The following is a 21900-nucleotide window of genomic DNA, read 5'->3' as shown; positions in this document are numbered from 1 at the left end:
CAGGAAAGGGCACCTTCTGGAGCACTGTAACATGCCAGGTACCATCATACTTTTTTTTCTGGGATACCAGCTGGAATATCCAAAATGTGGTTCTGCAAGTTTTCTAGCAGGTTCATAATGCAGAAAAATCATTAATTTGGCCTCAGGTTCATATCTGCAGGTGCTCTTGCACAGTAGGAAAGATGCAGTTATTGTTGTTATTGATATTAACTTTTGAGTGCTTTTTTGAATGCATTTTTATAAAATGTTAGTGACACCCCATTTGTTTTATCAACTGACTTGGCTACAGTCCCTCTTTTTGACTAGAAATATTTCTCATGATGCACGTGTCCGAGTCCACAGCAGTTGAAAACATCTAATGGAAGTACACTGTATGTCCCAGTTGAGAATCGGAACAGTGAATCTTCCTCCAAAAGTCCTGCATTTTGGTTGAAAATTTTTTTTTAAATGTAATAAGGAAGCTTTTTTTTTTGTCTTTTGTGCATTTGTTTAGTGGATCATCACTAAAGAAAAGAAAATGATGATTTCTTATTGATTTTTGATAGAGCTTTTAAAATCTTATTATGAATGAACTTTAAAAAAGTTCAATATGAATGAGCTTTTCACACATATGGCTTTGGAATTAACAATTTGAAAGTTATTCTGCATACACTTACATATAAATATTTTATCATCTGTATTAAAACTACTGTAATTAAATATAGGAAATAAATGTAGATAATAATTTCTATTTAGAAAATTAGAATTCTCTGGAGGCCTGAGGGAAATTATTTCAATTAGTTTATTTTTGTATCAGCATTGTTCTACAAAATACTTAGCTATAAAGTATTATAAAGCTGTCAGTTTCTGTGGCCCTGTGACTACACTGTTTTCTGTCCATATATTTAATAATACATTTCTCTTGAGGAGTAATATGCATAAGGGTTGAAAATATCTCTACAGCCTTTTGACTGTAGGTTGTGGTAACAGCTTGAAGACTTATTTGAAGCCTATGCTTTGATAATTGAACACTATATTTTTTACTGTTCATTTTTGAGAAGAAAAGTGTTGTTGAATTGTTTTGCACAAAACCCAACTTGGTTTTAAATGCTGATCTGTTAGCAACTGATTTCTCCTTGAGCTAATGTCACTGTTCCTTTGAAGTTGCAGAGAGTAAAATTTTATTACTATGTTTTAATCCAGATTATAAAAAGATCAAAATAGATTACGGAACTAACAAGACAGGTACCTTTATTAACATTTCACGTCATCACATACAGGTAGCAATGAAGGTATATGGAGTTCACATGGGAAGATGTTATTCCAGACAAAAAGACAGGGCCTCTGTTAATGATTGGATATCACATTATGACAAATGGGACATCTTCTTCACAATTTACCCTTAAATTTGTACTGTAGATTTGAGGCAAAGTCCCGTCTATAGGTCCTGTACATCTCAAGCCATTGCTATGCTGCAATGATTCACTGATTTCATTTCCATCAAGAACTCCCTCAAAATACTTTCATCAAAACGGATGGGTTGGCCAAAAAGAAAACAAAAGAAAAGAGGTGTGATTACCATTAAAGACAATCTAGTTTGCATGTCTATTTTCCTCACTAAAGATATGGTGATCTTTAGATTTTCGAAAATAGAATTAAAAGATTGACTATTCCTGAAAACTAAATATATTAAAAGCTAATCTAAAATCAAAGTGTTATTCAATATATATACACAGTTAATATTTTTCCCTCTACAGTGTGAATGCAACTAAGAAAAAGCACTGGTCATAGATATATTTCAATATCTCTGTATGACTTCTAATTCTGCTATTTTTTTCCTTTTGTCTTTCAGGACTGAAAGGAGTCTAACTGTAAATGAGTAATTAATATTCATTCATTCTGAAGGAATGTTTCCATCACATTAGTAATATAATATTTGTGAAATGGTTGTGTTCATTGGCCAGATTTCTTTCTCTGACAGAGACAAAGCACTATGGATCATATACTGACTACCAAATGAAGTCTCAAACTGGGAATCAAAATTCCCCTGTTCTCAGAATTCATTATGCCATTTGTGTAATCATAAAGAAATGAGACCCATTTTGAAAAATCTCCTATACCTATTGTGATGCCTATTGGAAAACAGCAATGAGTAGGTTGCATATTACATTGCAATAACAGTTTTTAGTTATAAATGTATTTATAACACAATCCTGGACACTTCAAAATATTTGTTAATTCCGTGCAAAGTGGATTGGCCCTCTGAAAAGAAATTTGTCTTTCAGTTATTTGAATCATTTAGTGAGGTCCATACTTAGAAGCATAAAAACAGTAGCCAGAGGGTGCAGTTACACCTAAGTATTGCCTTTGATGCTGCTGTTACTGTTGTCTGGGAAGGGAGGCTGCAAGTGTACTAGATGGTGTAAGAAAGAGGCAGTGACTGTAGGTGGAAAAAGCATAAGGAAAATGGCAAGGATAGATGAGCTTTGGACGCCAAAATGTCTTGATACAGCCCTGTACATAATTACATTTTAAAAAATTTTCCATAAAACTCAGCAGTTCTTATTTTGTTTGCTACACTTGTTTACTGCAGGGGTTTTACCCAAGTTCAATCATATGCTTTTTGAGAGAGAGATTTCAGTTCTACTGTGTTTTTAATCAGCATTGAGAAGGAATAACCCATAGTTTTGGTTAAATTTATAAAAGACTCCAATCTGGGAAAACCTGCAAATTTGTTTGAGGATATGTTTAGAGTTAAAATTTAATTCAATGACTTGGACAAAGAATCTGAAAAATAGAGAAGGAGAGTCGGTAGGTGCAAATACAAGGTACTACATTTAGCCAGGAATAATCAGCTTCACAAACATAAGATGGAAAGTGAATGGCTCTGCAGTAGTTCTGGAAAAAGACCTGGGGGTTATGGAAGGTCACAATCTTGATACAGGTTAATACCATGCTGTTGTTAAAAAGGCAAATGGCAAAGTGGCTTGGATAAAGAAGTGTATAACTTGCATGATGTGATCCGTCAGCTGCTCTCACTGCTACTGGTTAGGCATCATGTTGCAAGCACAGTTTTGAGGAATTATATGGACTTATTAGGAGAATTTCCAGGGAAGGGGAATGAGGATGAGCAAAAAAAGAAGACTATACCAACTGGGAATATTTAAAGAAGGCTGAATGGAAATGTGCAAAAGGCTACATAAAGGAATGCAGCAGTCTGTTCTCTGGGCCCCTTCTAGAAAAGCTGTGAGAGGCCAAAAAAGCATGAGTAAAAAAACTTTCTAAACCATTGGAATAGATTGCAGGGGATCTTGTGGAATTTTTATGACTGTGATGAATTAGGTATAACTGACACTGACTTAGGTCAGGAAAATGGATTCATTGACCTCCCAAGGGCATTCCAGCACTGAAATTCAATCATCTGACCATTGCTAGGGTTACTTGGTAAAAGTAAATATTTCTTGCAACAAGCATGTCTTTTTAATTACAAAGAAAATAGACCTTGGAAATTCTTCACCTACCCTATTGCAATTAGATATTATTCATACATGTTCTCCTCTGTCAACATATATCTGAAATGAAATATTTCCAAAACCATCTATTTTTGGATTTTTGCAACACTGACGAATGACTGCAGATTTTGCTGTACCCTTGCAGATAAATTGCCAGTGCCAAAAAATTCTGTATTCATCGGTTGGAATTAACCTAATCCTAGTTAAATCCCAAGATGGTAAGCATGTAGGATGAAAAAAAGTCTAATAAGTTATCCTAACTGCTCTATTACTCTAATCTATTTGGACATAAATACTGAATAGAATAGCAGTTTTCACTTTGAAAAGAAAGAGGATTTAATGTTCAAGCAAGCTCCTGAAGTTTATTTTAAATGCAGACTTTTAACCTAACTTCTTTTCTTGTCTTTTGACTTTGTGGTCAAACGAATATCTCTTTATACATGGTAGTTTTAAAAGTCAATACAAGGTAATTTTGGAGAGCCAGTGCTATTTGACCTAGTCCAAAGGGATAAAAAACACATAGAAAACTTTATAATCATGAGCTATAGTAACTGACTTTGAAAAAGACAAAAGAGGAAGGAAACACAAGTTAATTTGGCTTATGATCCTAGTGCCTGCATTTCATGTTAGAAATTGTGGTGAATAAATAACATTTGTGGTAAGGAAGGCTAGTTATTAACTGCTTTCTTTCATCTATAAGATGTCATTTATTATTTGTATACCAGAGGGTTTAGGATGCGATCCAATTTTTTTTAAGAGATAAAATTTCCTTGCTGTAACATTTCAAATCTAGTACACTTGTTGGGCAAGGAATGGTTTAACAAAACAGAGAAAGAGAGAAACAATTAGCTGAGCTCTCTCTAGAGCTTGAGAAGGTGTATTCTCAAAGGCTAAGTCTGGACAGGAGCTCTAGCTTTACATAGAATTGGAGTCAGTCAAGAAACATTCAGTTAATCTTTTCAGAAAAATACCTATTTCTCAAAATCATAACCTTGCATGGGAACAAAGCATTTTTTTTTTGTAAATTTAGGCTGAGAAACCTGTCTCATGATGAAACATACAGATATAGGGAGGAAGGGAAAGCCATATACCCCCAAATATAGTTAATACCCTCACCTGGGTATGTTATGAAGAAAAGCATTGAAATGCATGTTTTCATCCTTCAAAATCTAAGGGGAATACTTAATATGTTACTACAGACCCTGCAGTCTCTAAGTCTAATTCTCTAATTTTATGAGAACCTAGCAGGCAACCTACCTGAAGCTAGAAGACTGTCTAATGAAGTGTAAAATTAGGATAAGGACTTTTACGTGTGAATTAAAAAATACCATGATGTCAAGCACTCATCCAGCAAAACACTTAAGTCAATGAGACTATTCATGTGCATACTTTTTTGTTAAGTGGTCTTCTCTTAGAAGTGCTTTGTATATCCTTCCTCACATACGTCTAAGCTAAAATCTGATTGATTGTGATTGCTGAAGAAGTGTCTTTGGTGAGCCTGAAGTCTTGCTAAAAGGGGGCTGGAAAGATATTTGGTTTGATTCTGAGGAAGGAAGGTAATATTACCTGCCAGATTCTAACCCTGTTGTTTTAATAATTGGCATCTATTTAAGGAAGTGAAAAGATATCACTAAAGTTGAATATGGTAAATTTGCCTGAGATCCAGAAGACACTATAATACATGGTGAAAAAAAAGAATGGACTAAAGTATAATCACATAATATCTCACTCACCACAGCTGTTTGATACATGACGCATTTGTCGTGGCTCACCTTCTCCCTGTCCAGTAATCTGTCTCTGCCTGTCCCATTCCCCCCATTCCAAACCTTTAAGCAGCTTTCAGAGAGCTGCCATATTTCAAAACCAAATACCCTGTCACAAAAATTCTGCTTTCCTCCTGTGTGTCTCAGAAAGTGTTTTTTCTGCTGCTGTCAGCAAAAAGAAAAAAGCACATTTTTCATAGGGACAAATGTTGAAAGCAGGTACATGCGGTCTGAATCATCCTCTAGGCTACAGTAAATGAGTTTCTGCACCTGAAGAAGTCTAGGACTTGACACACAGGAACAGGCAAATGTATGAAAATGTCATTTTCATTTGACTGTTCATCCTGCCTATTAACATGGAGTCTTGCTAGCAGAGACTGCTTAAGTAGGCTTTACAGCATTACAGATATTCAGTGTCTTCTAAGTAAAAGGGAAACAACCTGTAAAATGTCTGCTTCTTGTGATGTAAGCAGTAAATAGAGGTAAGTCTTCAGGAACAAAAGATGGCTGAACTGAGTCATGTTGCTATGGTCAGACTTTCATCCACAGTAATATTCTAGATAGTGACTGAAAGCCACATACCCAGTGGAAAGGCTCTGCATGACATCAGTGGTGAGCACTCATTTAATGAGTAGGCTGGAGAAATATTTACTCTTTGAAAAATCAGAATTAGGAGTTACATATTGTTGTAAGAAAATTTGCTTATTGCTTGATTTAACTGGACTTCAGAATTCAAACCTGTAGCTTTTGCTGTTTGACTTTGCACATTGGCAGTGACTTATTTTACTGGTAGTCTAGATAGCTTCAACTATAAAATAAATATTAATAACCATTGCTATATCAAAGTTTCTTACTAGTTGTATGAACAATTTACACTAAATTAACATGACAGAAGGAAAAAACCCAACTTCTCAGCCTTTTAAAGTAAATAATATTAATTGAATAAGTATTTTTTCTATTGAAAAAATTTTACATGAAACAGCTGTTAAGGCTTTGAACTGAATACTAGAATGAAATTAGGAAACATTATTTGTTGAATCTCAATGTAGTACACAAACTGCTGCAAGTATCAGTAACATTCATCCACTGAAGTATAATGTAACTCTTCTAACAGAGTGAAATTCATGCTTGTGCAGATGGCTCCCACATGGCCCATGCCTCATTTAAATCCCTCTTAATCCCTCTTACGAGAATTCAAGTTGGATTTATGCAGTGCGTAGTCCTTGTAGTGACCCTCTGCCTATAGTGAATTTTATTCTCTGCTGCCATTTTATTTATATTGCCACTTTAAGCTGCAGTATGTTTACCAAATTAACCCTATATCCTGGCATAAATCAATCTTAGACTCTCTTTCAAAGTTGTGAATACTGTTATTTTTACCTTGTTCTTCTTCCTCTTGCGGCGGAATCGCAGAAGTTCTTTATGCTGCCTTGAAACAAAGTTTACAGCTGCGTACTCCAAAAGTGCAGAAAATACAAAGAGCAGACACACAGCCATCCAGATGTCAATCGCTTTGACATATGACACCTATGGAGAGAATAGAGTAGAAGACTGAATATGTTAAAACCACAGATGTGAAGTTTAGTATTTCATGTCAGGAGTAAGTGCATTAATATCTCCACATCCCAAAACTACTCTTATCAAATAAAACTTAACACGAAAGCTAGATAATAAGAGGGACAATAATTCAATCTATAAGCATTAAATATTATTTTAAAAAATGGAGTCTTTTACAAAATGGGATTACTGTTTACATCATTAACAGTTCCTCATAGTGTACTGTGTATTTTATCACAAACCAAAAAATCCACAAGAAGCACATGCTCTTCCTTCATTTGTCCCACTGAGATCTGTGAATGATACTAAGGAACCAGAGAATAGCTTATAGTGGGACCAGTGGGAATTCCTGTATTATAATGGATCTGATTTAGAGTTCCTGGAATAGAAATTAGGTAGAAGAAGGGAGATGGATGGAGAACTCTGATATGTTCATTCTCTGCTAACATAGGCATGGTAAATCAAAGATATAGGTTCAAATTAGTCCTGTAATTTTGACACAGAAGTACTGAAAATCAATTACAGAGTAGATGAACTCATTGCAATCCTTTATTGCCAAGCTCAGCTGCAGGACATAATCTGAACTAGGAAAGTAGGGCCTGTTCCCTCTCTGTGTGCAGATTTACAAGAGCTTTTTCGTATAAGGCAACATAGCTAGCTTCAGGGCTCTAAACTGTGACAAAAAACATCTGTAGCTCTCTTTGGTAACCTCTTACATTCTCTCTTTTCTGAGTTTTTATAGCATTCCATTTTCTTATCTGTTGATACTACATTCGGATGCATTCAGATCCACATATTTGAGGCACAAAGCACAGCCACCTCTGTTAGGGGTATCTACTTAGAAAAAAATTGAATTAGCCAAACTAAAAATACCATGTTAAAACTATTTGGCAGCTCATGGCTTAGACAAGTGTACTCTTCGCTTGGTAAAAAACTGGCTGGATGGACGAGCCCAGAGGGTTGTGGTGAATGGAGTTAAATCCAATTGGCAGCAGGTCACAAGCGGTGTTCCCCAGGTCTCAGTATTGGGGCCGTTTCTGTTTAATATCTTTATTAATGATCTGGACAAGGGGATCGAAGGCATCCTCAGTAAGTTTGCAGGTGACACCAAGTTAGACAGGAATGTTGATCTGCTCGAGGGTAGGAAGGCTTTACAGAGAGATCTGGACAGGCTGGATCGATGGGCCAAGGCCAATTGTATGAGGTTCAACAAGGCTAAGTGCCACGTCCTGCATTTGGTCACAACAATCCCATGCAGCACTACAGGCTTGGGGAAGAGTGGCTGGAAAGCTGCCTGGCAGAAAAAGACCTGGGGGTGCTGGTCGACAGCCGGCTGAATATGAGCCAGCAGTGTGCCCAGGTGGCCAAGAAGGCTAACAGCATCCTGGCCTGCATCAGAAGTAGTGTGGTCAGCAGGTGCAGGGTGGTGATTGTTCCCCTGTACTGGGCACTGGTGAGGCCGCACCTTGAGTACTGTGTTCAGTTTTGGGCCCCTCACTACAGGAAAGACCTTGAGGTGCTGGAGCGTGTCCAGAGAAGGGCAACCAAGTTGGTGAGGGGCCTGGAGCACAAGTCTTATGAGGAGCGGCTGAGGGAACTGGGGTTGTTTAGTCTGGAGAAAAGGAGGCTGAGGGGAGACCTTATCGCTCTCTACAACTACCTGAAAGGAGGTTGTAGCGAGGTGGGTGTTGGTCTCTTCTGTCAGGTGGCTGGAGATAGAATGAGAGGAAATGGCCTCAAGTTGCAGCAACGGAGATTTAGGTTGGATATTAGGAAAAATTTCTTCACTGAAAGGGTTGTCAGGTATTGGAACAGACTGCCCAGGGAAGTGGTTGAGTCACCATCCCTGGAGGTATTCAAAAAGCGCGTAGACGAGGTACTTCAGGACGTGGTTTAGTGGGCATGGATGATGGTTGGACTCAGTGATCTTAAAGGTCTTTTCCAACCTAAATGATTCTATGATGCTATGAATCTGTGATAATACAGAAGTGGACTTTGTGTATTTTTGTTGTATACATTTTATTTCCATTAACTGCAATGGCCCATGAAGATGGTCAAGGAATAACCCTTAAAATGAAAAAGAAAATTTTAAAGCAATGACAAGTAAATAGTTAATCATAGAACTATACTTTAAGCTATTTATATTGTGTAGCGAACCATTCTTTATACAATTGTTTGGAGCTATTTAGCTTCACATTTTTCTATATTTTAATGTAAATGTGTTTGCAACTAGTGAATTAATTCATAATGTAGGCAGGTTTTGGGAAAGGAATATCATTGAGAATAAGTTGGAATCTATGACCTTCAGAAATTCAGTCATATCTGCTAGCATGTCATCAGATACTGAGATCTGGAAAGGATGAACTAGTCAATTGCTAGGCGGCATTTATGTAGTACTGAATAACATTGCTTTCATCACTTGCTGAGGTTTATGGAATTTAGTAGATGTGTGGTTGGCTAAATAGTTGAGGCAGGGGACAAATAGAATATATTTGGTGACTCAACCTTTGAATATTTCAAAGTTATTTATCTCCTTTAGAAGATGCTTAAATGCTGCTAATTAAAACACATATTATAAGGTTGACTGAAAGTGTTTATTTGTCACATAGCATTATGACTTTGTACTAATGTGGCACAAACAAAGGAAATTCTGCCTACCTTTGGAAGAGATGCTCGTGAACCTGAGCTTTGTGTTGTCATGGTCAGTACAGTTGTTATGCCTAAAGCCACTCTGGCTGGAGCTGCATCCATATTGATCCAAAATGACACCCAGGAGAGAATGACGATCAAGAGACTCGGTATGTACATCTGGATGAGATAGTAACCCATCTGCCTCTCAAGGTGAAATCGGACTTCAATACATGTAAACTTTCCTTTTTATAACAAAGAAGAAATATTCAATAGAAATAGAATGTTCTTTACAGTCAACATTTAGTGCACACTCTAAAGAATTTACACTCTGTCAAATACATATGTTCTCTAATGAAAGATGAATGTTTTGATTTCTTTTCAGTGATTTTTAATATACATGGTTCCCACTGTAACAGGAATATACACTGGAAGGAAAGGGGACAAAAAACCTGAAAATTTAAGAATTCAATAACCTCTGGAACTCTTCTTTCCTTATAAAATACAAAACACAATTCATTATGACATAGGAAGGTTCCTCTGTGAGATGACACTTGGTTTTCCACTTATTGTTTGGCAATACTGCTGTATGCAAAGAAAAGGCTTGCTCTCCCATTGTATAATATCTCCTTTATCTTTTGGTTCAATTTTAAGCTTAAATTTATTTTTTTTAATCCAATGAATTTGCAAAAAATATAGTGAGATCAGTGTGGGCATTAGGTTATCAATAGGAGATTCTGCTAAATCTCTTCCTTTATCCCCATTCAAACTGTTCCAGCTCAAAAGTACAATGACCACGATTCAAACAGAAATTGAGAATTTGAGATTAGGCAATTTTAGGAAGCTAATTATTTTTTTCCAGATACTGAACATCAATCAGCTTCCACTGATTTAACCAAACCAGAACAAAACAAAAAAAAATCTATTGTTTGCTCATAGAAATGCCATAAACCCATTTTTTTCTCTTATCCCAACTGTTTTTTTTTTAACCTGGTAAACTGTAGATTATTTCACAGATCTTGACCTGGTCTCATTAGATTTTACAATTCTTCTCAATGCTCATATTAGTCACGTAAGAATGGTGCTGAAGGCAATGTTATTACTATAAATAGTGTATACATGAAACAGTTTCTCACAGCAGGAAATATACGTACATCAGATTTCTTCCTCATTTGAATGAAAGCATTTCCTAATTCTAAGTTTAACATGGAAAGCTACACAGTTATTTATTTTGTGGTATGAAGTTTTTTGGTTATGTTTTCCAGTAGGTTTTGACAGATATTTTCCTAATGCATTTTTATTTGCCAAAATGCCATTTTATAGCAAATTGTTCCACATTAATAGTGCTTTAATATTTACCATATTAACAAAACTTATGTAATGGACTTATTTAGGAGCTTATCCTATACTAATTTAATATATTATATATTATGCTGTGACAATAGTCTTAGGCATACGGAAACGAGTTTCAGGTAGAGTCAAACTGAAATGTTTTTATTCTAGGCATATTAAGTGCTTGGAAATATCTTTTGAACTTCATTATTTTTGTAATAGTTCTCTTAACAGGCCATTAGTTCTTTCTATGCTGCCATAGAAAAAGTCATTGTATGAAATTTTTATTCTGCTGAGGCACTAAAAAAAATATTTAGAAAGACGGTAGTTATGATGTTCAATTTTAAAATGATATGATATATCTCAGGAGTTTCATATCTGCCGGCTCAATTACTAGTTCCATTCCTAATTGCTGCTGTTTTCTGAATCCTATCTACACTGCTGAAACCTGTGTCCCAAATCCTGGCTCAACCATCTGCTGCCCCAGCTTCAAAACTGATTTCTGCTTCAATCAAGGGATGAAGTCCCGGTTTAACAAAGTGAATGGGAATTTTGATGTTTACTTCAGAAAAGGCCAGGATTTTCCCCTATGTTTCTCTTTCAGAATCTTTGAATGGATACCTGCATGATACATTCTTTTACTTAGCAGCTCAGTACACCCCATGTAACTAGAAGTTCTGCACTGACTGGCCTTTGTCAGAATCATATTCTTACTTCAAACTGGTCCTTACGCTGAAGATTTCTTTTTTGTCACATTTGCTCTGTTAATCCAGCAGCCTTAGACAGAAGCAGTCTCTTCTCTCATACATCACAGTAAACCATGGTGGTAAGGAGTGACAGAAATGCATCAACCAAGTCTAGGTCTCTTGCAAAGCTGTTTTATTTGGCATCACATCAGCAAGAATTACAGTTCAGCATGCAACATTTTCTTCTTATAGGGTCCTATATTCTTCATTCAAAACAAATTAGGGAGGAAAACGAAGGAGCATCAGAATGGGTAATATATGCATAACTGGAGTGTCAATAAATGTTGGCTATTGCTTGTACATAGTTTTTTTCTGCAGAGAAAGGTGGGATAAGAGATCTGAGTCTCTTTCCGAGTACTCAGGTGGGCTTGGATTATTACAGAGCTCTCAGCACAAAAATACAGTGGTCCTAAACAGGAAGCAATAAATAATATACTAGCTCTGATGTGGATTATTTTTATGTTGTTGCAAGTTTGCCAGGTTTGTACTAAGGAGAAAGAGAGGAATAGCTGTGGACAACAGAACCCTAAAAAAATTGGAAGATTATGAAAGAAAGAAGTGCAAATGGAAACCACAGAAAAGAAAAGAGATGGGATTATGAAGAGGCCAGAACTAGGACTGGGTGATGTGTCAGAGGAATTATACTGAAAAAATCTTTTTGCTTGGTTTTGTATTTTTGTATCATTGGCCAAGGTAAAAAAAAAAGCAAGTGAAGTGTGTCTCAAAGTGGAAAAATACCTTTGCTTACTCCACAGAATGTGTGACTTAGACTCTGACCTTCGTATTGGGCTCAATGAGTTTATGGACATGCCAGTCATATGTCCACTGCTTCCCAGGCAAGACCACTGTATTCCTGATGTGCTCTGTTCCAGTGCAGCACGAAAAAATTAGTATGTGGCAACTCCCCAGGCAGACTCGCAGCTACCCAGGTAGACACTTCTCTCTGTTACTCCACTGCTGACTATTGGAGAACGGCAGCAGTTGGAAGTCAGTCTCGGCACTGCAATTGCAGTAGTTGCTAGTCTAAGTGTGGAAGGGGTAATGTTAGTTTTTGCCCTTCCTGGCTGAGATTAGAACCATCTGCATAAGCTTGGCTAATGAGGCAGAATGGGAAAAAACACATTTGCAACTAGCTGATGTGAGCTTCAGCTAGGAGGCAGCCAGTAGAGGCTGTGCTGTTGTTTCTCAGCTGAAGCCAGCATCCAGCTGTGGGACTCCTTTCTCCTCCTGTATTCTGTTTCGAATTCAAAGCCAGGTTAGCTGTGGTTTAATCTATTTGACTGGATGCTTGAATGGTTCAGAAGAGACATACCCATGAAGTCATTTCGGTTGGGGAAGGAGAAAGACAAGCAGCTAAGAGCATTGCTCTAATAATTCATTTGCAGTACATAAAAGGTAAGCTTTAGTTCATTCTGATATGCACTGTAAATGTCATGGAGATTGGCTAGGAGGAGTATATGAAACCTTTGTGGTATTGTGGTTTTGCTGAGGCTGAGTAACAAATTAAGGCCTGATGCTAGTTTCGGACCAGAGCTAAATATAGATGTGCACACAATCCATACAATGGACAGATTTTTGTAATGCAAAAGAAAGAACTGTTACTGAGGGCTTCCTAAAGGATAAGCATTTTTTCCTGAAACAGAGGTAATGTTCTTTGTGTTTGTAAGTCTAGCCTAACCAGGGATTCAAGTGTGCTAAAAGCACCAAAAGTGCTGTCTTGCTGAATGCTGTACCTATGCATATGAAGTGAACGTAGTGGTATATATGCACGTGCATTTTTCTCTCTTACACATGTTCTTTGGTAACAATGTCAGACCTGCTGGGCTGGCATGATTTCCATGCAATGTCCACACTGAAACCAATATTGTAGTGGAAAAATGTATATTCCAGTCAGTCTGTATGGTTTTTATTTCTCCTGGAAAGTATAATTGGCTTTTCTTCGGAGTCAGTGTTTAGGTCACATATTCTTCTTTTGGTTGTTGCTGCTGTGGCTCATTGTGAGTAACCCGAGAAGAGCAATTTTCTACCTTAGCATACCTTCACACTGCACAGCCTCCTCTGACTACGGCAGGTGCTATTTAAGCAGTGGGCTATGCAGGCAGCAGTACGCTTGTGTGATTAAAAGGTACTGCCAGCAGTGTGGGATGTGCAAGGGAAATCAAGCATAAGTAGTAGCTTTCAGGCCACAAGGAGTCTTTCTTTTCAGTTTCACCTGCCTCAAACAGCTCCAGAGGTAGTACTTGGTAGAACTTAAATATATTTGTCCCCTTTTAGCAACCCTTAAGATATGCCTTGGGGGAAGCTTTTCTTACTGTACCCTTACAATGTCATGGTCATGTTTACAATTCCCAGGAAGGCTGAGTAGCTGTTTCTGAAGCTACATAGAAAGTTTTCATAATGGAGAATCACCTTAGGAAACTGAGCCAAGGAAATAGTGTGCCTGAGAAATAGGTAATTTCTAATAAAGGTAAGAGTAATAATAATTATTAAATCACTATGAAATTAAAAATTAATAACATAATAAAAATAAAATTAATATGTATAAACAAAAAAAGTAACTAAGCATGCACAGATTCAGCTGTTAATCCATGTGGAATGGAAAGATATCTGCTGAATGTTCTGGTTCTTGATACTACTTAGTAAATCATAGTCTGGCCTTCCTAATAAGAAAAGCCATTGATAATGCTAATATCTGATCTACTGTGAAATATCTTATGGATGTAGAGAGGACTGTGGCCTAAAGACTATATAGCTTAATGAAATTACATTAAACTATTTACTTAAAATAAACATTTTATATTTGCTGAATAGGGAATGATTCAAAGCTTAGCAAAATTGAACTAAACTAAGTTAAGCAAATCTGAATAAATCTTTATGGAGCCCTGCAGAGTATAAGCCTTATACCTGGGAAGCAGATATTTTACATTCTGATTCTAACACATCTGTCAATATGGATGTAGACTACACAATTCTGTTTTTACCAGCAACTGACGACCAACAAACAGCCAGCCCTAGGGCCAAAATATTGCTAGCTACAGAGATTTGCTAACAGTCCTGGGGCAATTGAACTGTGATGATGGTCCTCTCCTCTAGCACTGCATTTTCCTCCTTGAAAAATAGCTAGAGGCACAGGTTTAACATGAAATTAAGTACTGAAAGACAGCAGGACAGGAGAAAGGGAGAGTGGGACTTCTTCATTGGTGAGGATATGCTCAGCCTAAATGGCTGACTTAGATTTAGATCCCTTAATAAAATACAGAGCTTCTCCCATTTGTCTGTCTTCTGGACATCCCTTTCTTAAGCAGCTCAATTCCTCTACTCCCCATCCTAAGATCCTAAGCGTTCAAGCTCAATCTGAGCTTGAATATTGTGTTAGACAGAGTATTTATTTCCAGGTGCTATTCTGGACCTCTGCAGTGTCTATCATTTTTGGACTTGTAAAAATCACAGTTCCTCATTTTATGTGAAAAGATAACACATTGCAAAAGCCTGCTGACACACTTTTCTCTATAGAGAGAAAAGTAGAGACAGCCTTCTCAAAACAAAAGTTAAAGACTCTTCTAAGACAAAACAATAGGTGGAATCAAGAAATAGATTTTGTATGGGTTGATGCAACGTGGCTACTGCATTTTATGACTTTGACTGTTTTCTAATGTTTCATACCTCGGATTCCCAGGCTCTCACTAAATAGTTGCCATTGCAATGCTTTGAGTTTTCTTGTCTACTCTCTGTACCTTTGTATGAAGGAAAAAAGGACAATATTTACTCAAAACAAATGTCTATTGCAGGACAATACACACTGAGAATAGTTCATGAGATATAATGTATACGTATAATATGATCTCACTGCAGGCCATCCCTTTTGCTGTATTTTTTCAGCCCTTTCTTAATGCCGGTTCCGGCACTCATCTCGTCCTGAGTTGGGACACTTCGGTGTGCTAGGTAGTAGAAAGCTAGTCCCTTATGTATGTGTGTGTTAAGGCCCCAGACAGATGAAGTTTTGATCAGTATCGTCCTGAAAACCAAATCATTCATCATGTAATTAATCAAGGCTTTTGTTAAGTGCCCTGCATGCATGAGCCCTAATGAGTTAGGTTATCTAGTACATAGGATGGAATCACCCCGGCAAAGGTTGCTGTTGTCTTTAGTGAGAGTGAGGATATTGACTCCAAGTATCCTCAGACAAACTGGATTAATGAAAAAAAGCCCCAACACCCCAAATAGAAAGCTTTTTATTTTTAAAGTTATAAATGTTGAAAGAAATTTTCTGAGGACAATTTTATATTCTAACTGAAATAACTGGCTGAAAACAGACATAGTCTCATAAGGAAATAAAACTGTATTGCCATAAGAGGGATGACATAGACCACCAGCACTTCCCTTCTGCCTTTTGTTATGTGCTTTCTTTTTGCTCTGCATCTGCTAAAATAAGACCACAATTAACCTCTCTTGGCAACAAAGTACAGCGTGTTATGTATCACACCACAGTCATAATGGCAGATGATTTTCACAGAGAGCATGAAGAAAGAGAATGGATAAACTGACTTTTCCATGAGGCAGTACTGCTCCTTTTACTTTCTCTTCTGTTAGAGTCATTATCATAATCACCACTAGGCAAGCAGTCTAGCTGAGTTTACCTTATTCAGTAAAAAGACTTCCTTTTTATTTCTCCCAGAATGTTACACAGTCATTTGAGAGGCATTCTGCTTTACTTATTACTGAAATACAGTTAAATATTTTCTGTCCTTTTGCCTTCCCATGATAAAATTTCTTAAATAAACAAGACAATCCATAAATTATGTGTGTGTGCAAAGCTGGTTATTTCAAGAGACTGCATCTATAAAATTGATTACTTGTAAGCAAAGTTAGCTGAAATTACTTTCATACCTCTCTAAGAAGGAGACAGGGTAATAAAAAAGCACTTGGTAAGTGCAGTCTCCAGATACTTTTTCCAATTTGCACTGAAATAAAAAATGCAATTTGAGTATATTTTGCTGATTAAAACTGCTTATAAAAGTACTTGCCTTTTCCTCATCGTAAAACATTCAAGCTTTATCTATGATCATGCAGCCTGACTAGAAATGATGACTGTCGAGTGTCTGGCATATAGAACTAGACGAGTTCTCATACATATGGCTGGTGTATATGTATCTAAAGTCAAGATTCACAAAACAGCTATAGGAATGTACTAACATTCAGTTTTTCCTTCAAGTCACAGTCTGTGGATATCAGTGGTATACTGGGGGATACCAGTGCTGGTGCTGTCACCTGCCATTGACTACATAAGTTCTTGGTCAGGAAGGAAGTGACTTTACATAGCTTGTTTGGAAACAAATACTGGGGCAGGTGGTAAACTTAATGTTGGCGTAAGACTGATAATGACTGCAGTAAAAGAAAGTTGAAAATAAATGTGGAAAAGAGCAACTAATTTTTTTTCAGCTTGATGAATTTCCACTTGCAATTCCCATCTCTCACCGAATGGAGGACCAAGCTGCCATTCAGAGGGACCTCTGTAGGCTGGAGGACTCACCGCAACATCATGACAGTCAGGAAAGACAAATGCACAGTTCTGTCATGAGGATGGCGTAACCCCATGCACTGGTACAGGCTGGGGATGGACTGGGTAGGTAGCAGTTCTACAGGAAAGGCCTGGGAGCCTTTTTATTCAATGAAACTTTAAAGTAGAATGTTTAAATTTTGCTCAGTGCAGGGGTGACAATTGAGGTGAGTTTTCTTCTCTTGCAGAGAAAAATGCCCTGTTGGAGTCAGGCAGTGCTGTCTTCTGTGTCTGTGGATGGTCATGTCCTCAGCCTGTCATAGACTGTTCTTTGAAGTGTTTATCATTTCTCCTTTTTCAGTGAAGGAATGAGCAGCTTCAGATTTTTAATGCCCATGGAATACCTCCTGGATAAAAAGTACAAGCTTCCTTTTCTGAGAAGTGGTCTATGAAAAAACCCCAAGGGGTTAAAAAGCCATGGCTCAAAAGTCACTGCTATAGTCTCAAAAAGAGTGGTTTAGGTATTTGTCAAAAAAAGAAGGGGTTTGAGTTCTTGTGGGCAGAGTAAGGCATCAGAGCTATGTCTCCTTTAATCACTATCATGTTGGCAACAAAATGGCCAAATGTAGGGCCGTAAGTCAGTTGAACATAGGACCTAGAAAGGGCACAATCTACAGGTTATTAAACAACTTCTTTGACCTTAAGGGGGTACCAAAGGAATCATGAGAAAAGGTTGTGTTTGGGATGTATGTGTTAGGAGGTCGAATGGGGAATGTGGAGTTAAGACAGTGGGCTGATCATCAAGATCACAGATTTAAGGATACAGAGTTATCAGAAATGGTAACATACAGAATGCATCAGTTCTGATGGTGAGTGTAGCAACCATAGCTCCACTGTTTCCAAGACCACTACATCCAATACTTTGAGCCAAACCCTATCAATAGACATAAAGACAGTTCTAAGCAGCATCATTCAAGTGCAGGTGTAGTGTGTTATCCATGGTGCAGGAATAAAGCCAAGATTCAAAGTATTTCTGTTTGTGCCTGTTAGCCAATGCTATTATGTATAAATTCATGCTATCGTATATTGGGCTTTTTGAGACTGTGATTGAAATTACCTGTGATTGAAATTAAGATTGGGTGTTGCATAAAAGCCCAGGGGAGCAATGCATGAGGATGTGGTAAAGCAAGACTATCCTTGTAATGTAAATGGTTCACGTTGTGATTTTTCTGGTTGTTACGATTCTACTTCACTTCCCAAATTTGTCACTGCGGATATGCCAGTGGACACAAAAACATGAAAATGATCAGAAATGTTGTTGCGTCACTTCAGAACACAAGACTTGATGAGCCATTATGCTGTACTGTTGCTGAAACTATTAAGTCCCTATCTTTAGAAGCAGTTTATTTTTCAAGCTGTAGTTACGGTGATCCATTTTCAATTGGACATGAAACACTGGATGAGACATGTGCTGATGAGTTTCCACATACTGTCCTGAAGCTCCATGTTAATTTGTTTCTCAGGGAGACTTTTGGGATTTTTCTTCTGTTTTACGGGATGTCTCAGAAAAGCTTGTCATCTTGTGTTGTAACTAAATTTAAATTGAACGCTCTTCTTTGGTCACTTATTGCATACCAGTTGCTGTTGCTTAGCATTCTTTTATGAATTCATTTTATCTAATCTGTCATAGGCCAGAGAAATAGGCTTTATTTCTAGATTTTGGAAAATGATTTTTTTTTTTGTTTCTTTTGGAGTATCCAAAAGGGGTATCTGTCTACAGTATCTCACTGCAGGAGCCTTAAGAAAGCACATTACTGGTCACATACCCGAGTGAAATAATGGAGGAAAAGAAACTCTTAGTTGTTATTGTCTTTTAATGTAATGTTTAGGGATTTTTAGCCTACACATGGTCGTTAATAATGCTGGTTGTAACAAAGAAATGAAGGGCACTCCTACCCTTCTAGAAACCAAACCAAACCCCCCTAATTTGATTCAATTAACTTCATACCGAAGACTTGAATAAAAAATTAAAAACTCTGGAGAAAATACTGTTATGATGAAGAAAAGAATGTCACAATAAATGTAGTCCTGCATGAGTAAGACTATCTTTTCTTTCTGGTTTGCCCTGCCAAAATTCTTCTAGATTTGTACCTGTAATTTTGGTGCTGTAACTCAGAGCAGGCCACTCTGCTGCTTCTTCTGGTGAGGACATACCCTTCTGCCTGCAGCTGGTGCCACTGAGTATTGCACTTTTTTCCCCTCTGCCAGTCATAGGCAGGTTCCACAGCTGTGCAATTGACTTTTTGTTTGCTGAGGTCTTTTAAAGTCTCCATCCTGAAGTGTACGGTGGATGCCTGCATCCAGGCTTCCAAGTTTTCTGTATTAGTAAATGGCTTGACTTTTTATGGACAAATTAAATGGCCAAATTCTTTTTTTAATTAGAGGCATGAACTTCGGCCATCTTTTCAGAGTTGTGGGCTGCACTCACATTTTAGAGTACCTGTTTGGCCACGGAAATGCAGTTTGGCCAAAGCAATACAGAAATATAACAGACTGATTATTGGCCACGCTGTCCTCTAGAGTTATGATGGTAAACCCCTCTCTCCCACCTAACTGTGACAGCGGTTTACAAGGATAAGTGCACTTCTCTTGCAGGCACATTTTGAGAGACCTCACATACAGTTAATAACATCTGTTCCTCCCGCTTCTCAGCTCAGTTTAGGGCCACAGGAAAAGACAGTAGATGTAAGTTGACCCCATGCAACTTAGTGTGTTATGCCTAGGCTTAGCATATTTTCCTATTTCTGCCTAGAAGAAAATTAATACCAACTCAAATAGGCTTGAAACATAGTTTATAAAGAAAAAGGTAGGGGCTCAAAAATATTGAAAAAATGAGGTTTCAGTCGAAATCAAAAGGTTTAAGCTATGATGATTGTAATTAAATTCTCAGACAAATCAGAGTACAAGTCAGCTTTGGATGAGATGTTTGGAGAGATATTTGGAAATCACTGGAAATTCTGACATTTTAAAACAGGTTTCCATTCAATATCATGTTAAGTACCACAGTAATGTTTTAGTTCCTCAGTTAGAGGTTTTTGATGCATCATATTGTCCAAATGTACTTTGGAAAAATGAGGAGAATATTTTCTACCACAAATTCTCATTTCTTAATATCACTATACAGATTATAGAAGTACAGTTACAGGCACATGTTAAAAAGGCACAAAAGCAGGAGAGTCCTAAAATGGAAGAAGAGGTTGCCTATATATCTCAAAGGAGACAAAGAAAAATAACAAAAGCAAAATTTTCTTGTTTGTCATAGGCATTAGAGTAAAAAGAAAAAAGGAACAATATTAATTTCATTATTATCATTAACAAAGGGATGTTTGAGTGAAAAAATTACCCTGCTATAGGATATGTATCTCCATTTCTGGAAGGTTTTTAAGGATTAGCCAGATATTAGTATTTTTCCAGTAAAAGTGCATGTTATGTATTTCCAATTTATTTTAGGGAACACTTCAGAACATCTCTGTCAATATATCCACACTCTAAATGGAAATTATTAGAGAACCTTTCCCTCCGTTAGGGCACCATGGCAGCTGTGATAAAACTCAGTGCTCAAAATTATTCTTCCTTAATTCTGATTGCAACAGGACATTTGTTATGAATGTCACCTATTGAATTTTATCCTTTCTGCCATTTCAGCAGAATCCAAATAAATCAGTTCTAAACTTAAATTTCAAGATATGGTTATTAAGAATCTAATTGGAGAGCAGAAATGAAAAGAGATATGGATTAGAATGAAAGAGTTCTAGGGTTTTTTTTCCCATGAGAAATGGAAGCTGTGCATTCTAAGCCTTTGTTACATTTTTTTTTTGAGGATTATTATGCTTGTGATTGTCTAGTTACTGAGATATTTTTTTACAATTAAAAATAAAATAACTATATTAGTAATGTTAAAACCCCCCTTTTTCAAATAAACCCAGAGATGATAAGCTAAACATCGCAGTTCTACAAAGGCTTTAGCTCAGAAAGGCCATGTCTAGTTTGGTCACCTGGCCATTGTACATTAAGGATGCTTTCAGATTGTTTGCATTGCTCCCTTGCTTTAAGAACGAGGGCAGGGATAGCTGGCTTGGCAACCCTGTGTCCCTTTTTCCTGACTGAGCTAGGCCATGCTTAGTGAACAGCACATGGACCTTTGGATTTTAGCAGTGCTTCAGATCCCACAGTGTAGATGTGGTCATGGCACCCGCTGTAAAAATAAAACTCCTGACTGAATTGCTTCTTAATTATTTCAACTATGTATTTTCTTAAGTTTACTGAAATAGAAGTTTGATCAGCCTTCAGGTACTTTTGTTTCATTGTGTCAGTTATTTAAGACTGCATTATCCTGCCCAATACACCTGTACATTTTAATCTTCTTGTGAGTTCAGTAAGAAAATGTAAAAAACCAAAACAACTCTCCAAAGTAACAATAAATTTTAAATGTCTTTCCAGTTTTAATCACTAATATGCTTTCCTACCTGTATTGTAATGCTTGGTGCAGTAACATAAATCCTTTTCTTCTTTCAACAGAAACTGTGGCAGAGTGAGACCTTCTGCTACTTGAACTGCTCCCTTTTCTTGCCATTCAAAAATGAGATCATTCATTGTGTATCCAACTGAAAAAAAAAAAACAAAAAAACAAAAAACAAACCGCAAATAAACTTTAAGGCAGCTGCAAACTTTGAAAAGCAGGGACATAACAAATAGTCATGACTTAATCAAATGTCATAAAAAGGAGATAATACAGGGGGTCTGTTTGTACCTGTTAATCACAATGTGCTATCTGCCATTCTATACCATACTGAACTAGAAAAAAAAGCCAGTCCTATGCATCCTTT

At 37.1% G+C, this 21900-nt stretch overlaps 1 protein-coding gene across 4 annotated transcripts in view; it reads right to left on the bottom strand.

Moving 5' to 3' along the window:
* The window catches only part of GLRA3 (glycine receptor alpha 3), a 94386-nt gene that overhangs the window by 4789 nt on the left and 67697 nt on the right, over positions 1–21900 (bottom strand). For 2 of the 4 annotated variants that reach the window (XM_030010690.2, XM_030010682.2), the window contains exons 6-9: positions 21541–21678; positions 9470–9684; positions 6635–6781; positions 1380–1499 (exon numbers count right to left, since the gene is read on the bottom strand). In XM_030010690.2, the coding sequence (XP_029866550.1) occupies positions 1380–1499; positions 6635–6781; positions 9470–9684; positions 21541–21678 (620 nt within the window). Of the gene's footprint in view, positions 1–1379; positions 1500–1536; positions 4661–6634; positions 6782–9469; positions 9685–21540; positions 21679–21900 lie in introns of those variants that run through there. The other 2 variants (XM_030010709.2, XM_030010699.2) reach the window with 2 other exon arrangements.

Source organism: Aquila chrysaetos, chromosome 1, assembly GCF_900496995.4.
Source record: "Aquila chrysaetos chrysaetos chromosome 1, bAquChr1.4, whole genome shotgun sequence".
In the NCBI taxonomy this organism is placed as follows: Eukaryota; Metazoa; Chordata; class Aves; order Accipitriformes; family Accipitridae; genus Aquila; species Aquila chrysaetos.
The sequence above is the reverse complement of the archived record's forward strand: the minus strand, read 5'-3'. Positions and strand labels throughout refer to the sequence as shown.